The sequence below is a fragment of the Pinus tabuliformis genome, chromosome 7, assembly GCF_031772625.1.
Source record: "Pinus tabuliformis cultivar Carrire ecotype Pingquan chromosome 7, CPIR1, whole genome shotgun sequence".
Taxonomy (NCBI): domain Eukaryota; kingdom Viridiplantae; phylum Streptophyta; class Pinopsida; order Pinales; family Pinaceae; genus Pinus; species Pinus tabuliformis.
The window spans coordinates 1,558,018,469-1,558,038,737 of NC_142293.1; the positions used below are offsets into that span (position 1 = coordinate 1,558,018,469).

General features: G+C 37.6%; 1 protein-coding gene across 1 annotated transcript; it reads right to left on the reverse strand.

Annotated features, from left to right (window-relative positions):
• Window positions 1–9,718: 9,718 nt before the first annotated feature.
• Window positions 9,719–13,165, reverse strand: LOC149253924 (benzyl alcohol O-benzoyltransferase-like). The gene is made up of 4 exons (XM_089454627.1): window positions 12,749–13,165; window positions 12,567–12,661; window positions 9,865–9,964; window positions 9,719–9,775 (listed from the first exon to the last, which is right to left on the reverse strand). The coding sequence occupies exons 1-4, from the start codon at window positions 13,163–13,165 to the stop codon at window positions 9,719–9,721; spliced, it is 669 nt and encodes a 222-aa protein (XP_089310753.1).
• Between the last annotated feature and the right edge of the window lie 7,104 nt (window positions 13,166–20,269).

A 20,269-nucleotide genomic window follows, 5' to 3' on the forward strand; every position in this document is an offset into this window, starting at 1 on the left:
GCCAGGAAATGCTCTAACTCCATATCTAAAATTAAAGAAGAGAACTACATCCTAAAGGATATATCCAGCATCAAAAAGGCAGCTTCCGACCATTTTAAGAATCTATACAGTGAGGGAATGGAGGTTGGACATAGTTCTAATCTCCTGGATGTAGTTCCCCACCTGATCACTGCTAGGATGAACCATCTATTAGAAGCTAAAGTCAACAAAAATGAAGTAAAGGATGCCCTCTTTGATATGGACCCCGGCAAAGCCCCGGGACCGGACGGATTCACAGCCAGATTCCTTCAATCCTGTTGGCAGATTGTGGAGAAGGAATTCCTCAAAATGATCCTAAAATCCCAAGATTTCCAGAAAATTGGAGGCTGCACAAATTCAGCATTCCTTGCCCTTATCCCCAAGGAAAAAGGAGCAAACTCCTTCAACAGATTCTGCCCAATCTCCCTGTGCAATATTGGATACAAAGTGATAACCAAAGTAATAGCGAACAGATTGAGGAACATCCTCCCCAAAATCATCCCGGAGAACCAAGGAGGATTCATTCATGGCAGACAGATCGTGGATAATTTCATTTTGGTTCAAGAGGCGATCCACTCTAGCATGCATCGAAAAGAAAAAGGTATGGTGGTCAAGCTCGACCTAGCAAATGCTTTTGATCGAGTTAGACATAGTTTTTTGTTGGATGTTTTGCACAATATGGGATTTGGATTAAGCTTTATAAATTGGATTCGGGCTTGTATATCAGAGCCCTAGATTTCTCCCCTGGTAAATGGTAGGGCTGCAGATTTCTTCAAAGCCTCTAGAGGGCTGAGGCAGGGGTGCCCCCTCTCACCCCTCCTCTTTGTGCTGCAGGCTTCTGTCCTTAGCTTTTATCTAGACAAGAAGCAACAAGACCAAGAGATAGCTGGGCTAAGCATAGCAAGAGGGGTAAAAAACATCAATCATGCCCTTTTTGCCGATGACACCTTGTTGCTGGGGGCTGCAACTCTGCTCTCAGCTACCAGATTTAAAGAAGTGCTGGATGAATTCTGTGAAGTCTCGGGCAACAAATTAAACAATGGGAAATGTCATATTTATTGCTGGAATATTTCTCCATCTTCCCTAAATTCCATTGCTAGATGCCTAGGCTTTGCAGCCTCTTCAAATTGGACCTCTTTCAAATATCTTGGCCTTCCTATCTTCCTCAAGAGGGCCTTGAGCAAAGATTGGAACCCTCAGCTAGAGAAATTCAAAACTAAAATGCAGGCCTGGGGCTCCTCCTGGCTCAATATTGCAGGCAAAGTAGTGCTCATCAAAGCAGTTCTCAGCAGTTTTCCATTATTCCAATTTTCTATTCTCTTAGCACCTATGGGTATTCTCAAGAAGATGGAGGAACTTATTAGGAAGTTTTTCTGGAAGGGAGGCAAGCAAAATGAAAAGAAAATCCCACTTGTCAATTGGGAAATTGTTTCCAAGCCTCTACAGGAGGGAGGACTGAATTTTAAAAACCTCTGCGCTCAAAACTTAGCCATGGGAGCGAAACTGATTTGGAGAATTATAGCTCCCAATCCAGGTTGGGCGCATTTAGCATTATGGAAAAAATACTTCAGAGGAAGGCGTCTTCGCTACTTGGATAAGCCCAAGTCCCAATTCAGATCTCCCTTCAACATTATAAGTATCAAAGCAACTCCTTTGGTGAATGCGCGGGCTTATTGGATCCCTGGGAATGATCAATCCATTAATCTATGGGAAGACCGAATTATGAGCAGGCCCCCGCTAGCTGAAACTCGCTCCTTGCATTCGCTGCGGACGTGGATGATGGACACACACATTAATTCTCTGTGGGATATGACATGTTGGATTGGACATCGCTGGGCAGGCTGGAAGCAGCTCTCTGTCCCTCCTGCTCTCCAAAGCGACTGCGTAGAGCTCACAATCTTCTGCATGGGTTGGCTCCCATTCACGTTCGGAGAAAAGATGTCTGTGGATGGGGTCTGCAGCGCGAAGGCTACTCGGTGGCACAGGGGTATGTTAAATGCTTGGAAAGGCCATACATACAGCCAAATCCTGCTCCCTGGAATGGGATATGGAAGTTCCCCTCCATCCCGAAAATTGATCATTTCTGTTGGTTGCTCTGCCATAAAAAAATTTTAACGGATGATAGGTTGCAGAAGAGGGGATTTTTTGGCCCTTCTAGATGCATGCTATGTAAAGATAATCTAGAATTCATCCTTCACCTCATGTTAGAGTGTAGACATGCTGTCCAAATCTGGCAAGAGCTCTTAGGAGCATGGAAATCTAGCTTCACTCTCCCCTGCATTATCCTGGATCTGTTTGTTGGTTGGCTATCCAGATACCCAGGTCCAACCCCAAAAAACAAATTAATCATAGCAGCTTGGACTGCTCTTCCCAAAATTATCAGTTGGCAGATTTGGTTAGAGAGGAATAGAAGGATATTCAGAAATAAAGAGCAGGATTTCAGTCTCGTTGCAATCACAGTCAAATGTCAGCTAAATGAATGCATGAGAGATAGAATGGATGATTCAATCCTATGCCAACAAGACATCGAGTTGGGTGTTGCACTCAGTCTCCAATTCCAAAAATCGATTATCATCCCCATTCCTCCCAAAGAATGGCAAATCAGAAAAAATGAAGAAGACTTTCAGTCTTGGATTTCCAAGCAAACAATCCCCTCTCTCTTCTTTGACGGGGCAGCCAAGGGAAATCTAGGAATCGCTGGTGCGGGAGGGCTCATAATAAATATAGAAGGAACTCCTATCCACAGATTTGCTTGGGGACTAGGTCACTCCTCTAGCATGCAAGTTGAAGCATTGGCTCTTTTCCAAGGGATCAAGCTGCTCAAAGAATTGGGATTCAAGGAGGTTAATGTCTTTGGTGATTCGCAGGTCATCATCAAAACAATGGTGACAAACTCTATTCCAACAGATTTGCGTCTTGCAAGGACGATCACAAGAGTCAAAGCAATGGAAAAGTCCTTGAAATTGGAATTTTTCCATGTGCTGAGAATAAATAACAAAGAGGCGGATATTGAAGCAAACAAGGCAACCCAGTTACCTGCGGGGCTATTCTCAGAGACAAAGAAACATCGTGGGATCCAATTCCTTAATCCCCTATCTTCCATGTTTTACTGCATTTTATTGAAGCAATTTGTATGCATTCATAAGCTCGGGCAAATAATAGAAATAGAGTTCATTGTAAAATGTAAGAAGAGATGAATCATAAGCATATGCGCCTTGATCCTCTTGTTGGAGAGGTGCTCAGAAATCACCTCCAATATCTGTAATCTGTGTTGTGGCTTTATGCCAAGTATCTAATGCAATCCTATAACTGTTCCTGTAAAAAAAAAACATTTATCCCAACTACCCAAAATACATCCAATTCCAATGTTGAATGGAAGAACAATCTACCCATAGCATCATAGCATCCCACTAGTAGAGAGATTGTTCTTCCATCCAACATTGGGGATAACTTTGGCCTAGGCTCAACCTAGTTATATATATATATGAGATAATGTGTTTATTGCATTCACATATTTAATGTTTCATAACTTATCATACATATAAAGAATACGAACATCTTTGGAAAAAATCCAATATAAAAAATCAAGTTCGAGGAGAGGCATATGCTCTACCCTTTTCACATATGTATAAGTGCAAATATAAAGAAAATCCATTCACTATGGAGTTTCCATGGACAAAAATGCACTCACTATGGAGTTTGCATGGACAATGTGTGTTTTAAATGGTTGTTACATTAAGATGATCTTCTACTTCTTTCTTATCCTTCAAAGTTATTTCCTATAAACCTAGTGTTTAACCCAATTTAACTCAATTTTTATCATGATATGATAATAATTTAAGGTTAAGCTTAGATTTTTTACATGTCTCAATCCCTAATTAATGTCAAGGTTTTGGACTCTTTAATATCTTTTTGAAATTCCACATGTGAGTAACTCCACATTCTCTGTGATGTTAGTTAGCATGACATCTACTTAGTATCATGATGGTCAAGGTGTGACTAGCTCCACATTATGAGTAATGAGAATTAACCTAACATCTATTTAGTATTACTTTGATCAATAATATAAGTTAACTTTCTCATACAAACTTCTATTAAAATGATTTTTCAATTAGAAAGCTCTTAGTGTATTATAAACTTTGTTGACAAAATTTTGATTAAAACATAATTATTTAAACCTTTAAATAAATTTAAAAAAAAATTGGACCCAAAACATCAAAATCAAATTTAAGAACCATATAACTTAATAACTAAAAAATTAAAATAAATAACAAATTATATAATGATTTACTCAAAATCCATATTTAATATTTTGATTTTATAAAAAATAATTTATTTTTTCCCAAAACAATGAATTATAATTGAAATCGATGTATTCATTTAAATATAATATATTTATTAACTCTTTTAAAAATGAAAGCGGTCGGATTTATGATGTTCGCATGTACATTTTCATAAACATAAAATCAAAGTTGTCGGATTTATGATGATGGGTTGTACATTTTCATTCACAACACAAACTCTCTAGATACACTACCACTCAAATCAAGTCGCGAATTTCAAAACATTTAAAGAAATACTAATATTTCGTGATGACCGCTAGATAAGTGTGTTATTTCTTTCAATTGTATGATTTCTTTCGATTAAAGTCCTTCAACGAGTGTCATTCTTCTCACGAGTTATATTCGGGGGTCATCCATCAAGATTACATTTCCTCAATTTATATGTCCCACACTTGGCAGAGGTTTCTAAAATGAGCTTTGCATGTAACCTCCAACTGCTAAGAATAGATCCCTAGATCTAGGGATGCCTTTTGCATGCTGCCTTTTTCTATTTCAGGAAGAGAATCCCATGCATGCAAATCAGTTTTGATCCTTCCCAGAGGGAACTGGTCAACCTGAAGGCAAATGCGACAGCCTACTTGACTGAGAGAGGGATTTGCGCAATTTCTAAGAGGAACTGGGGTGGTTGTCCTAGAGGGATTGCACAATTTTAGGTAGGAGCAGGTCATCGCTGCCCAGAATTTCGCAATTTCTGGGAGGAGCTGGGCTGGCTATCCCAGAGGGATTACGCAATTTTTGGGAGGAGCAAGTGATTGTTGCCTAGAATTGCACAATTTTTGGGCTGAGCTGCAGTGCTGGGATAGATTGCGCAATTTTCCAAAGGAAGATTGTCTGACTGTATTGCACAATTTCTGAGCCCAGCAGGCTGGCTAGTAGATTTGCGTAATTTCTGGAGGGAAGGTTGGTTCCCCTCCAGAATTGCACAATTTTCTGAGGGAGCTGCGCAGCCAACAACTAGCCCAAGTCCGAAATGGCAGACTGTGAGGGGAGAGAAGAAAACTAACATGCACAGGCTGGCAAGATACTGAAAAACCAATGAAGCATGTGTACTTAACAGTGCAAGACATGCTGCTAGGATGGTTGGTAGGGAGGCTCCAAAATGAAGCTAAGGAAAAATTCTGGAGGGTGGTTGTAGCCGCTACAACACTTGGCGACACACTGGTAGAACTCTAGCCCTCTGAATGGACCTTGTTCGTGAAAGTCAAGTCTAAAACCTCTTGAAGTATTGTTCAACTCTCTGTTCATCTTGGTTTCCAGACTTGCTTGATTGTAAGATGTAGTATCTGCCATGCTCTTGGTCGGTCGACACACATTCCAAGCCAAGCCAACACAGTTGTTTTGATTGGGGATGAGGGGTATATTGGTGCACAAGCCACATGGTCGTTATAGTTTTAGTTTCATCTCTGGTTTTGCTCCGCTGCCAGCAGGCCTGGATAGTCCCCCGACAGAGTCACGCAGGAACACAAGCATCACTCCGCTGCCAACGAGCCTGGTCAGTACCCCAGCGGAGTTACTTGCATCACCTCTCTGCGCAGGAATCCTCTCTTCTTTCGCCTTATTCATTTTTCATTTTTTCGAAATTTTTCACATTTTCATTTTTTTCATTTTTCATTTTGTAACTGTGCATAACACTTATTCATTTCAGAGGCGGAAGAAGGATCCTGACTTATTGAGAGCATAAGAGGTTGTTCCTTCAGAGAAGTAGTTTATATATACCTCTGACGTGCTTGTTAAGGTTTTCCCCCTCACCTTACTGTACTTGACCAAGCTGACGAGGATTAACCCAAAAACAATCGACTAGAGTAGGTGACACTAGTTAGCGCGCAAGCGTTGTGTTTTCACCAAGGTTCACTTCGAACAGTATGTATTTTCCATCTACGTATCATGGATTGAAGATAACAAGTTCTTCAGAAAGAGGCAGGATGACAGAAGTAAGTGTGTAAGCAAAGCGAGTAAGCAAACAAGCAGGAAAATAAACAAAAATGCAAATTAAGAAGCAAGCAAACAAACCAAAAGCAAACACTACTCCTACTCCTAAGCTAACGGTGCACGGGTCTGCTCACGTGAAGTGATACTTCCAATGCAGCCACCGATGCATTGGTCGACCCATGTTGGTGAAGGCATGGTTCGAACAACACAGCTGTGTGAACCATCAAACAAGAAATATATAACAATGAAGACAAACACACTTTGAGTTTAAGCATCCATAGAACATAAGTGAGTGCAAGTGCATGACATGCAATCCATGGACTTACCATGATGTTGTGTGACACTACGTGCAAATGCTAAGCATACGCATACTCTTGACTGTGACATGCAAGAAAACAAAAGAAACCAAGACAACTTCCGTCAAGCACGTGTGCTTGCTATGTAAGATTCCTCCAATGCATGAGCGATGGGATCGTGCAGTTCGAGTGGAGGAATCAAAATCTGTGTGTGAGATTGATCTTCAATGCATGCAGATGAGTGATGAGGAGCCTTGGGTGTTTGAAAATTTTCCTGATTGGAAGTGAAACCAAACTCAGGACAGAGAGGGCCTGACATAACCATCATCTCGGGCTGAAGTGCCTCGACAGCCTAGGGGGTTTCGACTTTGTCGATAGGTAGATCATCGGAGACCAGTGTCTTAGACAGATTAACAATGGTTGAATCAACATTGTGATCAGATGAAGAAGTAGAGAGATCACGACAACCAAGATTAGAAAATTCAGGATGTTTGTCAGCATCCTCATGATTTGATGAATCACATAGAGGGGTAGATGAGAAGCAAGAATGTTCACCCTCTGCGTTTCCAGAAAAAGTAGATGAAAAGCCAAGTGAATTTTCAAAGAATAATTGGTCCTCTCCATTTTCGGATGATGGACTGACATCCAGTGTGTTTTGTGAATGATCAATAATGGGTGTATCCGTAGACGAAGATACACATGCGAAATTAGGGATGACAAAATCACCAAACCTGTCAGGAAAACACAGAGGAGGCTCGGACAGAAGGGAGTCATCCTTCGCCGAGGATTGATGCTCAAGCTTCTAGTCATACTCTTCATGAATGGCAACATAGGTTGGTTGTGCAACACCAACTCCGTCAATGGATTGATCCTCATTCACAACAAGTGTAGAGTCCAGAATGGGAGAACACAAGACAGTGCAATCCGGAGGATAATAAAATATGAAGACAGAGGTTGAGGTATGAAATACATGTGACAACCCATGGGATTCGCAACCCAATCTACATGGAAATTGAGAGAAGTGATGTTGGGAGGATGTGACAGTTGAATAGATGTGTGTGCCTGCTCTCCCACATCACTCTGCGGTGGTGGAGTTGTTTGATGAGGGGACGACGGACAATCACTTATGACAACGACCGTATCTGTCTGTGATTGTGCAGCTCCATCACCGAAGTATGCTGAGCGGGGACTTGGGCTTGAACTTCTTCCTTGGATTGAAAGCTTTGGTAAGGAAATATTCAAATCTATCCATGAGATACTAGAATTTCATATGACTTTTTGGAGCTTGAAACTGTAATACACGGAAGCGATCCCAAAATTCCATAGGCGATTCTTGCGAGGTCTTTCATTGTTGTAACAGTTTTTGGTCAAGAGGTTCTAGATCAAAATGATGGAAAGTAGATTCAATGAGATCACAGAACTGCTCAAGTGAGTGCACGCTGCTGGGAGGCAGACTCCAACACCATCGAAGTAGGGATTCGCGAAGTGTGTATACAAGCAGCACGCTAGCCTCTTCTGCATAGAACCCATCTACAAGAAATGCACAGAAGTCTTCTAAGTACTCAGGCCAGGCTACTTCACCTTCACCATCATACATGTACTCGGAAAAGAGATCAACAAACTCCCTTGTGATGTCGAGAGGTTCGGCATGCGAAAAGAATCGCGGAGGGATGAGTGTGATATTATCCATTATAGATGTGCAAAGGTTCAAAACTAGATGAGAGGACACAAATTGTCATCTAGCACTCTTTCTCGCACTAGAAATGTTGATGGTGTTGGACCCGCCAACATGTCAGGGGATCTCCCCGGTAAGAAGTCCCAACTAGACCTCAGACCGTTTGGTGTAGGAGTCCTAGCAGTGGGTTGTATGGTATCACCTTGACCGCGGTTGCATGGAGAGGCAAGTAAGATGTACATGTTGGTAGCAAGGGTGTGACATGTGCAACAATCCAAGGAAGGTGCATGAATGGTTCTAACACACGGAAAATGAGGTGAGTGCACCCCTTGGAAACCTGTGGAAGCACGCGACTTGGAAGGGAACACACGAGCAAAGATGCATCACAAACTGGAAAGCAAGTAAGCTAACAATCCAAAGTGATGGTTAAACCAACATCACATCTCAGTAATATTCATACATACTTATACAGAAAGAGTTCATACATGCATGCGTAAGAAAACAGATACATATATCATTAGGGTAACCAAGATAGATGAAATACAATAACAACATATGCATGAAACATATTGGCTTTGTTATATTAAGAAGTGAAAGTTCCAATCATACAGTACAACCACGACCAACCACTAGTCCTGATAGCAATTCGTTACAGTCACTGCTGCCTGCTCCTTCAAAGAGATGTACTAGCTCTGCACTGTGGAGAAGCCAAGGCTCGTTACAATACTCTCCAAGCTTTCTCTAAGATACTCCTATCGGAAGCTTGGCTGATCAAAATCCATTTAAATGAGTTATGAGGTTCTATAAATAGCAAAGGGTGCCGTGACCCTTGACATTCCCCTTATGCGCATCAACTTGTCAAAATACATGTTCAGCTCCAGTCAGACTTGCTTCTTGTCTTCACCTCGATGAGTGTGCCAATGAGTGGGATTACATGCATGCACATAATGACATCCATGCTCTTGAACACCCTTGCATGAGATTGATGACACTGCTCACCCTGTCTGCTCCATGCCAACTGCTGGGCTGGGTCTATAACCTGTATGGGTGCAATTGCATTAGTCTGTGGATGTTGCACCTCCTGATTTACCTGTTCCTGGTGCAACTCCTTCTCTCATTTGTGCAGCTCCTGTTCTTCCTTGAGTTGTTGCTTTCACGCGATCCTCTTGTCGCGCCATCGCCTCATGGCCTCAATCTCCAAAGCTGATTTCATCACGAGTGGATCTACTTTGAACTTGCAGTTATGCTCCACCTCTGTGTTGTCAACAACCTTCCTCTTGCATTTGTCGCACGCAGGTGTGCTACCTTCTGTTGTCATTGATGGTGCTTCTCGCTATGATGTCGTTGGCATTTCATCTTGATATCTTTGTCTATGAACAACTTGATGTCTTCATAGATAGGCAAGCTCATAGACACTTGCTCGGCTGCATCCCTAGTTTCACTCTCAACGGTGTCCTTTAACTCTGCTCTCCTAGAGGCCATTGTACATGTGCTGCTAAGAGGCAGACGAACACCTGTGATGCCTGGAGCCATAGCAACACTCATAGCAAGAAATTTGTTAGTTGAAAACCAAAACAAACTAGAGGACTAACATGCAACATACCTGTGTGACTGTTTGTGAAGATTGCTCAATTTTCATGGGGAGGTTAGGAGACTGACTGCCAAAACTGCGCAAGGCAAAGTCTGCGTTGTCGGGACGCTGACTGACTGCGAGAAATGCGCAATGCATAGTCCAACCTGGCCCGCTGAGGACTAAAACTGTGCAATGCGCAATTTCAGTCAGTAGTGACATGCAAACCAACAAACTGCATTGCGCAGTTTTTGGGGCCAACAAGGCACTGCCTCCCAAAGTTGCGCAATGAAAGCCTGGAGGTAAGTGTTGGGCTAGACTTGCGCAATTTATGGAGGGAAGGCAGAGCCTTCACTTCCAGAAATGCGCAATGCTAGCCAGGCAAGTCAAGGTACGGGCCAAGGTATCCCAGACCCGCCGAGTCGGGAAAATTTTAAGGATGGAAGTTTATCTTAAAGTTTAGAAACCTTGGCAAATCTTTCTGGTCCCTAATATGCAAATTGTAAAACTTTTGGTGATATTTTTGTAGAAATCTTTAGATTTCCAATGATTTTATATTAGTTGATATAATATTTTGGCGATTTTTAAGGTAAAATAATGGTGTACTATAAAATTTGGGCGAATCATTTTAGAGAAAAACGGAAATTGGTGAATCTTTTTTTTGGAAAAAACATGGAAAATTATCCCACTTGCAAATACTAGCCCCTAAAATTTTCCTGGTCACCGACGAGCGACTAAAAACATAAGAAGTTTGAATGCATGATGAAACTGAGTGTAAACAAGATTGAATGATCATGCATGCAAACAGTAAGTGCAGGATCCAGAAAACGGGAAAGCATGCATGTGTGTGAAGTGGGTCGCCACAACGGCGACCATTGGTGCAAAAACAGTGTCATGCATGCAACAATAGTGAGATGCAACGAAAATTGAAATGGTGCTTCTACAAGCTAACATACATCAAAACAACAACAAGTGCTCATTGAAATCAAGCAGAAAACACTCACACAAAGCGAAACACAAAAAGTGATAGAAATGCAGTGCAAGACATGAAAAGCATACTTACCCTGAAACAACTAAGTTGAAAGTGTCGAAGACTCCTGGATGCAATGTGGGATGTCAGAGTTGCAAGATCAATGTGAGGAATGAGCTCTACAAAGTCTGGTTCATAAGTTTTGACAAGATCGAGGTTATGACGTGCATGCCACAAATCTAGGAAAAAGTGACACTTGGCGAGAGGTTTCTAAAATGAACTTTGCATGTAACCTCCAACTGCTAAGAATAGATCCATAGATCTAGGGATTCCTTTTGCATGCCGCCTTTTGCTATTTCGGGTAGAGAAAACCATGCATGCAAATCAATTTTGCTCAGTCCTGGAGGGAACTGGTCAACCTAAAGGCACATGCAATAGCGTGCTTGACTGAGAGAGGGATTTTCACAATTTCTGAGAGGAATTGGGCTGGTTTTCCTAGAGGGATTGCGCAATTTTAGGGAGGAGCAGGTGAGTGCTGCCCAGAATTGCGCAATTTCTGGGAGGAGCTAGGCTGGTTGTCCCAGAGGGATTGCGCAATTTCTGGGAGGAGTAGGTGACTACTACCCAGAATTGTGCAATTTCTGGGCTGAGTTGCAGTGTTGGGCCAGATTGCACAATTTTCCCAAGGAAGACTGTCTGACTGTATTGTGCAATTTCTGAGCCCAGCAGGCTGGCCAGTAGATTTCCGCAATTTCTGGAGGGAAGGTTGGTTCCCCTCCAGAATTGCGCAATTTTTTGAGGGAGTTGCTCAGCCAACAACTAGCCTAAGTCTGGAATGGCAGCCTATGAGGGGAGAGAAGAAAACTAACATGCACAGGTTGACAAGCTGTTGAAAAACCAATGAAGCCTGTGTACACAATGCAAGACATGCTACTAGCATGGTTGGTAGGGAGGCTCCGAAATGAAGCTAGGAAAAATTCTGGAGGGTGGTTGTAGCCGCTACAACATGTTATCAACTCTTCCCTCGATATTTGTTGTTCATAATGATGAAGTGAGCAAACTTTGGCATGAGCAATTTGGTCACTTAAACTATCACTCACTTAAAAATCTATGTAAAGAAAATATGGTGGCAGGTCTTCCTATGATATCTTGCAGAGATGGTGTTTGTTGCGGATGTGTACTCAGAAAACATCATCGGGATAGTTTTGAAAAACGTGCCTCTTGGCATACCTCAACCCCTTTATAGCTTGTGCATAGTGATTTATGTGGTCCACTTCCAGTTGTTTCATTCTCTGGCTACAAGTATTTCTTAAGTTTCATTGATGATTTCTCCAGACGCACTTGGGTATACTTCTTAAAACTCAAGAGTGAAGTCTTTAACATGTTCTTGGCCTTTAAGGCCTTTGTTGAGAAACAATATGGACATGAAATTCTTAAGCTAAGATCTGATAATGGCGGAGAATATGTTAACAACAAATTCATCAACTTTTGCACTGAGCATGGAATTCAATTGCAACATACTACTCCATATACTCCACAACAAAATGGTGTGGCTGAAAGAAAGAATCACACATTAAAGGAAATGGCCAATTTTATGCTTCAATCTAAAGGACTTAGTCTTAATTTTTGGGCAGAGGCAATTAACTATGCAAATTACATAGTAAATCGCACTCCTACTAAGGTTTTAAAGAATAACACTCCAGAAGAAGCTTGGAGTTGTTGGCTTGATGGGCTTGGACCTAGGTTCGGAGTTAGTTGCGCTAACCAATAAAATCCTACACTAACGAGGCTAGGCGCGTCGCTCATGGTGTGATTCAAACGAGGGGCGAAAGTGAACCCTCCACATCTCAATTGCATTACCTGAAATATCGTGATAAGAAACACGTTAAGTAAATAGAAGTTCAATTGGAATATGAATTATGTTCATCAAAGCATGAGTGAATTTACCTGAATGAGAAGGACGAGAGAATTGGTAATAATTTCTGAGCCTCGCACATCATGCGGGAGATCAGCCAAGCAGGGGAAGGGTGGGTGCAGGTCTTCAAATTCCTCCATGGAAATGTCAGCATCAGCTTCCACAAATAGCATGCCTTCACTTGTGCAGTCCACGAGGAGCTTACCAAAGGGCACTTCTCTCAATCTTCTGGCAAAACGATAGTAAAACACCAAAACCTTCGCCAACACTTCTCTGATAACTTTGGCGAGATCCTCGCCTTTTTTCGACGAATCGAACCGATAAAATTGAAGGACGGGAATAGGAAATCTGAGATTCAGTGGATCATCTAGATTGGAAAGGAATAGCAACCCTTTGGGAGTAGGGAGGAGAGGAGGGACAAGGATAGCCGAATTTCTGGTGATTTTCATTTGCAGAGGTGCAATGAAAACAAAGTTGTGGAGAATCAATGAAAGGCTATGAAGCGAGCCCGCAATCGAAGATCAACATAGTAGGATGCAGTGCATTGCAGACACAAAGATCTTTCGAGAAGGAGGAGACGCCGAAGCCTGCATTTGGTGAGATATATAAATTGAAGCCCACGTTTCTCAAGTGATGTGACCAATATAATGAATATCATGTGCAATGAAAGACTAACCATGAAAGATCTACAACAAAGGTGACTTCATATGTTTTTATGGAATTGGATTCTTAAATTTTAATTTAATTATTAATAAGTATGTTGATAGGTTGGTTTATTTGTATAATAGTTTTTTTTTTAAATTTAAAGTAAATGGTATGGATTTAATCTTTACTAAATTTTCTAAAATATTAGTATATACCTCAATTTTTCTATAATATTTAGAATGATATATATAAGTTAAAAGTTGAAATTTATGAACAATTTTTTGTTTTTTTTAATTAAATGTATTTTTAAAAGGACACATGTCAACTCCAAGTTAAACACGAACATATCATACTAGATTGTAGAATCATGAGAATCTCTGCTCAACAACTATATATATATATATGAAAATATGGAAAATAAATAATTTAAAATATAAACTAGTACAACCACATTATTAAAAATACAATAATAAAATAATGCTTACATTAACAATAACAAATAAAAAAATAGCCATAAAAATCTTTGTATATCTTTCACAAATAAAATAATTCAATTTCCAGTTTAATTTCACAGAGAGATAATGTAATTAATGCACAATTTCCTCATTATTTAATATGGAGCGGACAAATTGTATTTAAATGATTATGCTAAGAAGCTAATAGACAAAATGACCTTTGCAATAGAATCTGGTGATACAATTTTAGATGAGATTGTGAATTTTTGTTGTTCAAAATACTCTTTTGAATATATAAATGGATTCAAAAAAGCCCGTGACACTCAAATTTTGTAGATTAAAAAATATAATCTTGTGATTCTTAAAAATCTCTGCTTAATATTGAGTAAAATTAATCCTAAAAAATAAAATAAAAAAGAGACCGTATAATTTAACTTTTTTATTTAAAACTAACAATTGGACGTGAAAAATGCATAGAAAAGAACCATATATATTTATTTTTGTCTTTGATTAACATGCAATATTTAAAAAAAAATATTAATGACCAAAAAAATATTTAATATCAATCCTAAATAAAAATATTTCTAAAAAATATTCTAATATCAATCATAAATTGGGATGGAGAATTTCCAGATAAAAGACATTTGAAGGCTGCATTGGCTGAAACGATTTATAAGCATCATAGAGTTAAAACTAGCAAAATTTAACCCCTTTTTTTTTAACTAACAATTGGACGTGAAAAATGCATAGAAAAGAACCATATATAATTCATTTTGTCTTCAATTAACATGCAATATTTAAAAAAAAATTATTAATGACCAAAAAATATTTAATATCAATCTTAAATAAAAATATTTCTAAAAACTATTCTAATATTAATCATTGAGATGGAGAATTTCTAGATAAAAGACATTGAAGGCTGCATTTGCTGAAACGATTTATAAGCATCATAGAGTTAAAATTAGCAATTGCACTGAGAGATGCAAAGGAACTTCGATAAGAGAAGTCAGGGAATGTGGAAGGCAATAAACAAGTGAAATATATTGAAAATGAAATACAATCATTAAACACATAGCAGAACATAGGTATTCCCTCTTAAAGGTTTCTTAGGAAAATTTTGTGTCTACTGTGGATGGCTTGTGTTTTTTTTTTCTATTTCTCTCAATTAATTAAGTAGAAAATCAACTAACTAAAGAATCTGGAATAGGAAAAATTAACAATAAATATTTGGGTGATGTTTTGACATTTGACAAACAATTCCAATGGAATATCTACATCAATTTGTGGATCATATGAATATTGTTCATGCAAAGGCTCAAACAAAAAGGTTGAGTTTGTAGCTTTATAGACCTTTCTTCATTTTTCAAGCAAGTAGGGAGTATCCAAATTAGAGGTCAGAGATGACTCTAAATTGGTGATAGATTGGACATGCACAAATGTTGTGCTGGATAATGTATGTCTTTCCCCTCTATTTTAGGAAATTGAAAATATTGTTCTACAGTTTTCAATGGTACTCTTTCAAACATAACAACAAAGATTGAATCAAAAGGTAGATGAATTATTAGATGAAGCTTTGGAATTATAGCCTATCCTTTTTTGTTTTTATGAGTATTGGGATAGCTAAGAACTCATCATTTTTTGTATCTCTTTGATGTGCAAATATTTCAGAGATGTTTCTTGAAACAAGTGGTTAAGCATCAACTTTTGTTATCATTATGGAAATTTTTTTTGTTTTGTTAATAAAAATGGTGAATTTAATGTCATAATTATAGTGGTTATTTGGACTTTTAGGAAGTGACTCTTTAGATAGTGAATTTTGATGAGTCATTCTATATTAACACACACACACACATATATATATATATATATATATATATATATATATATATATATATATATATATATATATATATATATATATTCTTTGTATTCAACATTCAAGGTGAGAAAGATTAATTTCTACATTATCATCTTCCCAAACTAAATTTTTCCATCACTCTAAATCTTCAATATTAAACACTATTTATTGATATATGGAATTCTTATATTTGATGTAACATCCTCTGCTCATTGTTATCATTATTCCCGATGACTCCAAAAAATGTTACCTCTACTTAAAATGTTGTTTCTATAATAAAATAATTTGCAAGCAGGATTACTCAGTCCCATTTTTATTATCTAATGATCTCTGTGATTTGGTTGAATCTTTCATTACTCCATTTTTGCAAACAAATTTCATTGGGAATTTGGTATTTGGATGAATTAGTCATTGTTATAGGCTTGTAAACAATCTTATTAGGATAGGGTTATCATTCTCAATGACCTCTAATGAAATGAGTAAACAAGAAATGAAAGGTTGGGTGTAGAGCATGCTTGCAAAAGTGGGGAACTCGTTGTTTTCGTGACATTATGCAAAGGAGGGCATTATGGTGGGAAAGATAATTTGGATTTGTTATGAGGGGTGAGTTGGGTATATGCAATTTTGAACCCTAGACCAACTAAGGATGTAATTTTGCTTCCAAATTAGTTATCTTGTTAATAACACATAAAGAGGGGGTACCCTCACAACTCGTTGACAAGTTAAAAGTTTGATGCGTTTGTTGAGATTAGAATGGTAGTTTTCAAAGTCTCAAATTATTTTAAGCGATAAGACATGATGGAGGCATTATGAAAAATGATCCATTTAATCTTTATATAATATTTATTCTATATATGGACAATGAAATACAAGGGAAAGTTACACTAACATAAATGTCCCAGAACAATGAAAACCCTTGCAGGCACAAGGTACATATTAGAGGAGTTCAATTTCTTTGGGGTTTTTTAAAATGACATGAAATAAATTCTGAACACGAAAATTATGAGGTATATGTCAGCTAAAGATATCACCAACACTAAGGAGAAATGAATTTTATCAATAAGCTATTGTAAATAGGAGAAAAAATCAGTTCACAGATAGAATTGTTGTATCAATGAATGTGGTGAAAGTACTTGTGAAAAACTCTGTGATCGGGACAACTGACTCGGGCATTTCTTTTAAGAAATCTTAGCATCTCTATGAAAAGGTTGTTGGATGAATATGTCATTCACATACAATAGTCCTTTGCAAAAGAATTGAAATATTAGTTAAGATGGTTCTCCTGAAATCAACACATGGTTCATCTTTGAACTTTTTTATTAACATTTTTGTTAAAATGTAATTAGGTCAATATTCTTAATCATAGGGAGTGTTTGGCATGGACCAATAAAACAAAACTCGATGCATTTTTTAATATGACACCAATAACTCAAGAGTTTATACTGTAACAACACAACAAAGTGGTTAATGGTCCTTTCCATATATAATTGTCAAGCTCAATATTTTATAGTATGGATCGTTTCTTATGTTGCATTCCAATGTTGCCATAATTTAGGATCTGCTCATAATACATTGATATTTACGTTGTTTACAATTAAGGAATGTGACAATAAAAAATCCCTAAGTCTTGAACTGATGAGGAAGGTATTTAAAGACAAAAGAAATGTCTTACGCGGAGCTAATTGTATGGTAGCTATATATGTATTAGTGACATGCATATGTCTTGAAGTGTAAGGGAGAAATGTAGGGTAGTTATATACCTAGGAGTAAGGGTAAAGGGAAATTCTTGGGTTTTCTCTGGGAGAGGAATGTTTATGGATTCAATGAATTTTGATTGTCTCTTTACTTGTATAGTGGAGAAGGCTTTGTAGAAATATGATGTAGAATTGAAAATGCTCAAGAAGTTTGATCTAAAATCAAGAGACACAATCCTACTCTACTAATTTTTGGAATTCAATTCACAATTTAGAACAACAATTGCACACATGCAATATGAAATAACACACATGCACAATATTTTTCCTCGGGAAAGCAACTTCTAAAAACGACTTATGTCTGCTTGCATTAATCAGATGAATAGATATGTATTACAAGTGAATAACCTATCTCTTTGCTAAATGAGAAGCTCTGACCCAGACTTAGTCAAATTTTACCTCAGCTTCAACCCCTATTTCCTTGCGCAATTCATGAGGAATTAGGCCCCTATTATTTAGGATGTTTCCTCCAATTGACTGCACAATTCCCATGGTTGATTATCTGGTTACATGCAACACTTATACACTCAAGACTAGTCCACAATTCATGTTACACTGCCTTGGAATCTCCACCACAGCTGGGGAACTTGAATTCCCTGCATGCACTAGCTATTTTGGGCTAATTGAACAATTAACTGGATTATCACTAAGTGAGACTGTTGTCCAACTGCACAACTGACCTTCCACTAGTTCTATCAACTTTGAGAACTAGTTTAACTGAAAACAACTTGAAATAACTGACCAAAGCTTCATTAATGTAACAACTTTGTGAGTAAATAGAAATGCAAGAATCAGAACGACAAGATACTCTCTGCTTATCCTTTTTCAAAATAGAAATTCGAACTGATTAACCACTCATGTGAATACGCTCATGGGTATTGTTGATCCAAATAATGACTTCAAAGTAAGTGGGTTTGGTTTTGTCTTTGTTTTCAATGCTAGAAAATAAGGAACTCTAAGTTCCTTTCCTCTTCTCTTAATTTCTTCAATTGTTTCATTACTTGATAATTATAGATAGTTTTCATTTACATGGCTCACTTTTGGAGTGGTTATCAGGAAACCCTACTCAAGTTCCTCAGCCTCAATATGTCGAAGTCCCTATCAAAATGCAGACGAGAGAAGAGAAAGGATTCATTGAAGGATGGTATGAATTCAATTCAGTTTCTCACTTATTTATATGCTTGGTTTGTTGAAATCACATGTATGTTCAATGATTTTTATAAAATTGATTTGTTTTCTTATTTAATGGATTTGCTGCTTTGTTACTTTGTGTTGTTGTGGGTTTTGCGAGACATGTTGCTGATGGCGAGGATTAGGTTTCTCCTGGCCTAAAATGAATGGGATTCTATGGATGTACAATATTTAATAAATTAATCATGTTCTATGGTTATTGTAATATATGATTTTACTTGGTATTGAAGAGGGATATCTGTCTTCAGGTTCATTATAATATTTTTAGGAGTTTACCATTGAAAAAGTTTTATGTATGTAACTTGGTTTTAAAATAATATATTAATGTATGAATTTTGTATGGTTTCTTCTATTTGATTCTCAATATGAGTTTTGTCTAGTTTCAGGTTAATTTACTTTACTGATCATCATTTGTTATGTGTCTTATACGTTACACGTATTTTGGGCAAAATCTTCTATGAGTTCATAGGTAACTCTGATATTTTACTTTTGATTTGTGTTGAGATGAAATATAAGTCTAAGCTTAAATCTTGATTGTTAGGTGTCTCCATGGACTATTTAATTTTACTCTCATTTAAGTTTTCAAGATTAAAATATTGTTTGACAATTAATTCTCAATGTTATGTAGGTTCATGTTCATGTATACACGGCTTATAAAAAGTTCATGCTTTATGAACCTTCTAGTGTTTAGGGGCTTAGCTTCTTCTTTATCTTTTTTATATTGAGAATTTATTTACACTTTGAATTATTTCTACTACTTAATGATTCTTAAAAACAAAAGTTAATTTCATTTGGATGAATGAGATTTGAACTTGGATGTTGGACCTTTATCTGAATTAGTTAATTTCATTTGGATGAATGAGATTTGAACTTGGACTTTTCTCTGAATTAGTTAATTTCATTTGGATGAATGAGATTTAAACTTGGACCTTTCTCTAATAATTATTAACATAACTTTTTATTATTAAATGGTGTTGTTATTGAAGCAACAATTGTGTTCAGTGGGTTATATTGGATTGAAATTTACTTATTTATTTTTCAAAAAAATCGATTTTGGAAGTGTTTGAATTATTTTTTAATGGTCAAAATGAATTCAACACCATCAAAAATTCCTAAAAAATCTAAAATTCTGAAACTTAACAATTGTAACTTAGATTTCCAAAAATTTCCACTAATTTTATCAAAATTATACTCACATTTCCACTATTTTCTAATAAAAATGTCACCTTCTCATTAAACTATTTGTACGTCATATTTTTGTTTCCAAAGAAAATTTAAACTACTGGTCATTAAACCATTTGTAGGTCATATTTTTGTTTCCAAAGAAAATTTAGTGCGTTAACTTCTCAGCGACACGACAGAAACTGAAACTCGAACTTGTGAGGTTACACTTTTTGGTGTTATGAAAAAATATCATTGGCATGGTAGTGAACTTATTGTATGTTCTTTACATTAAATTTGTACTAAAGGCACACGCACAATGCCTAAAGGAAAGTCAAAGCCTTAAATTACATAGTTTTTCTTTCCTATTTTGGGGTGATGGGCAGTACTAAATTGGATCTGAGTACCCATCCCGAAAAGAGAGTTTTCCAAAAGGTGGATGTAAATTTTACATCGCTATCGAAGATTACCACTTTGGGTATTCCGTGT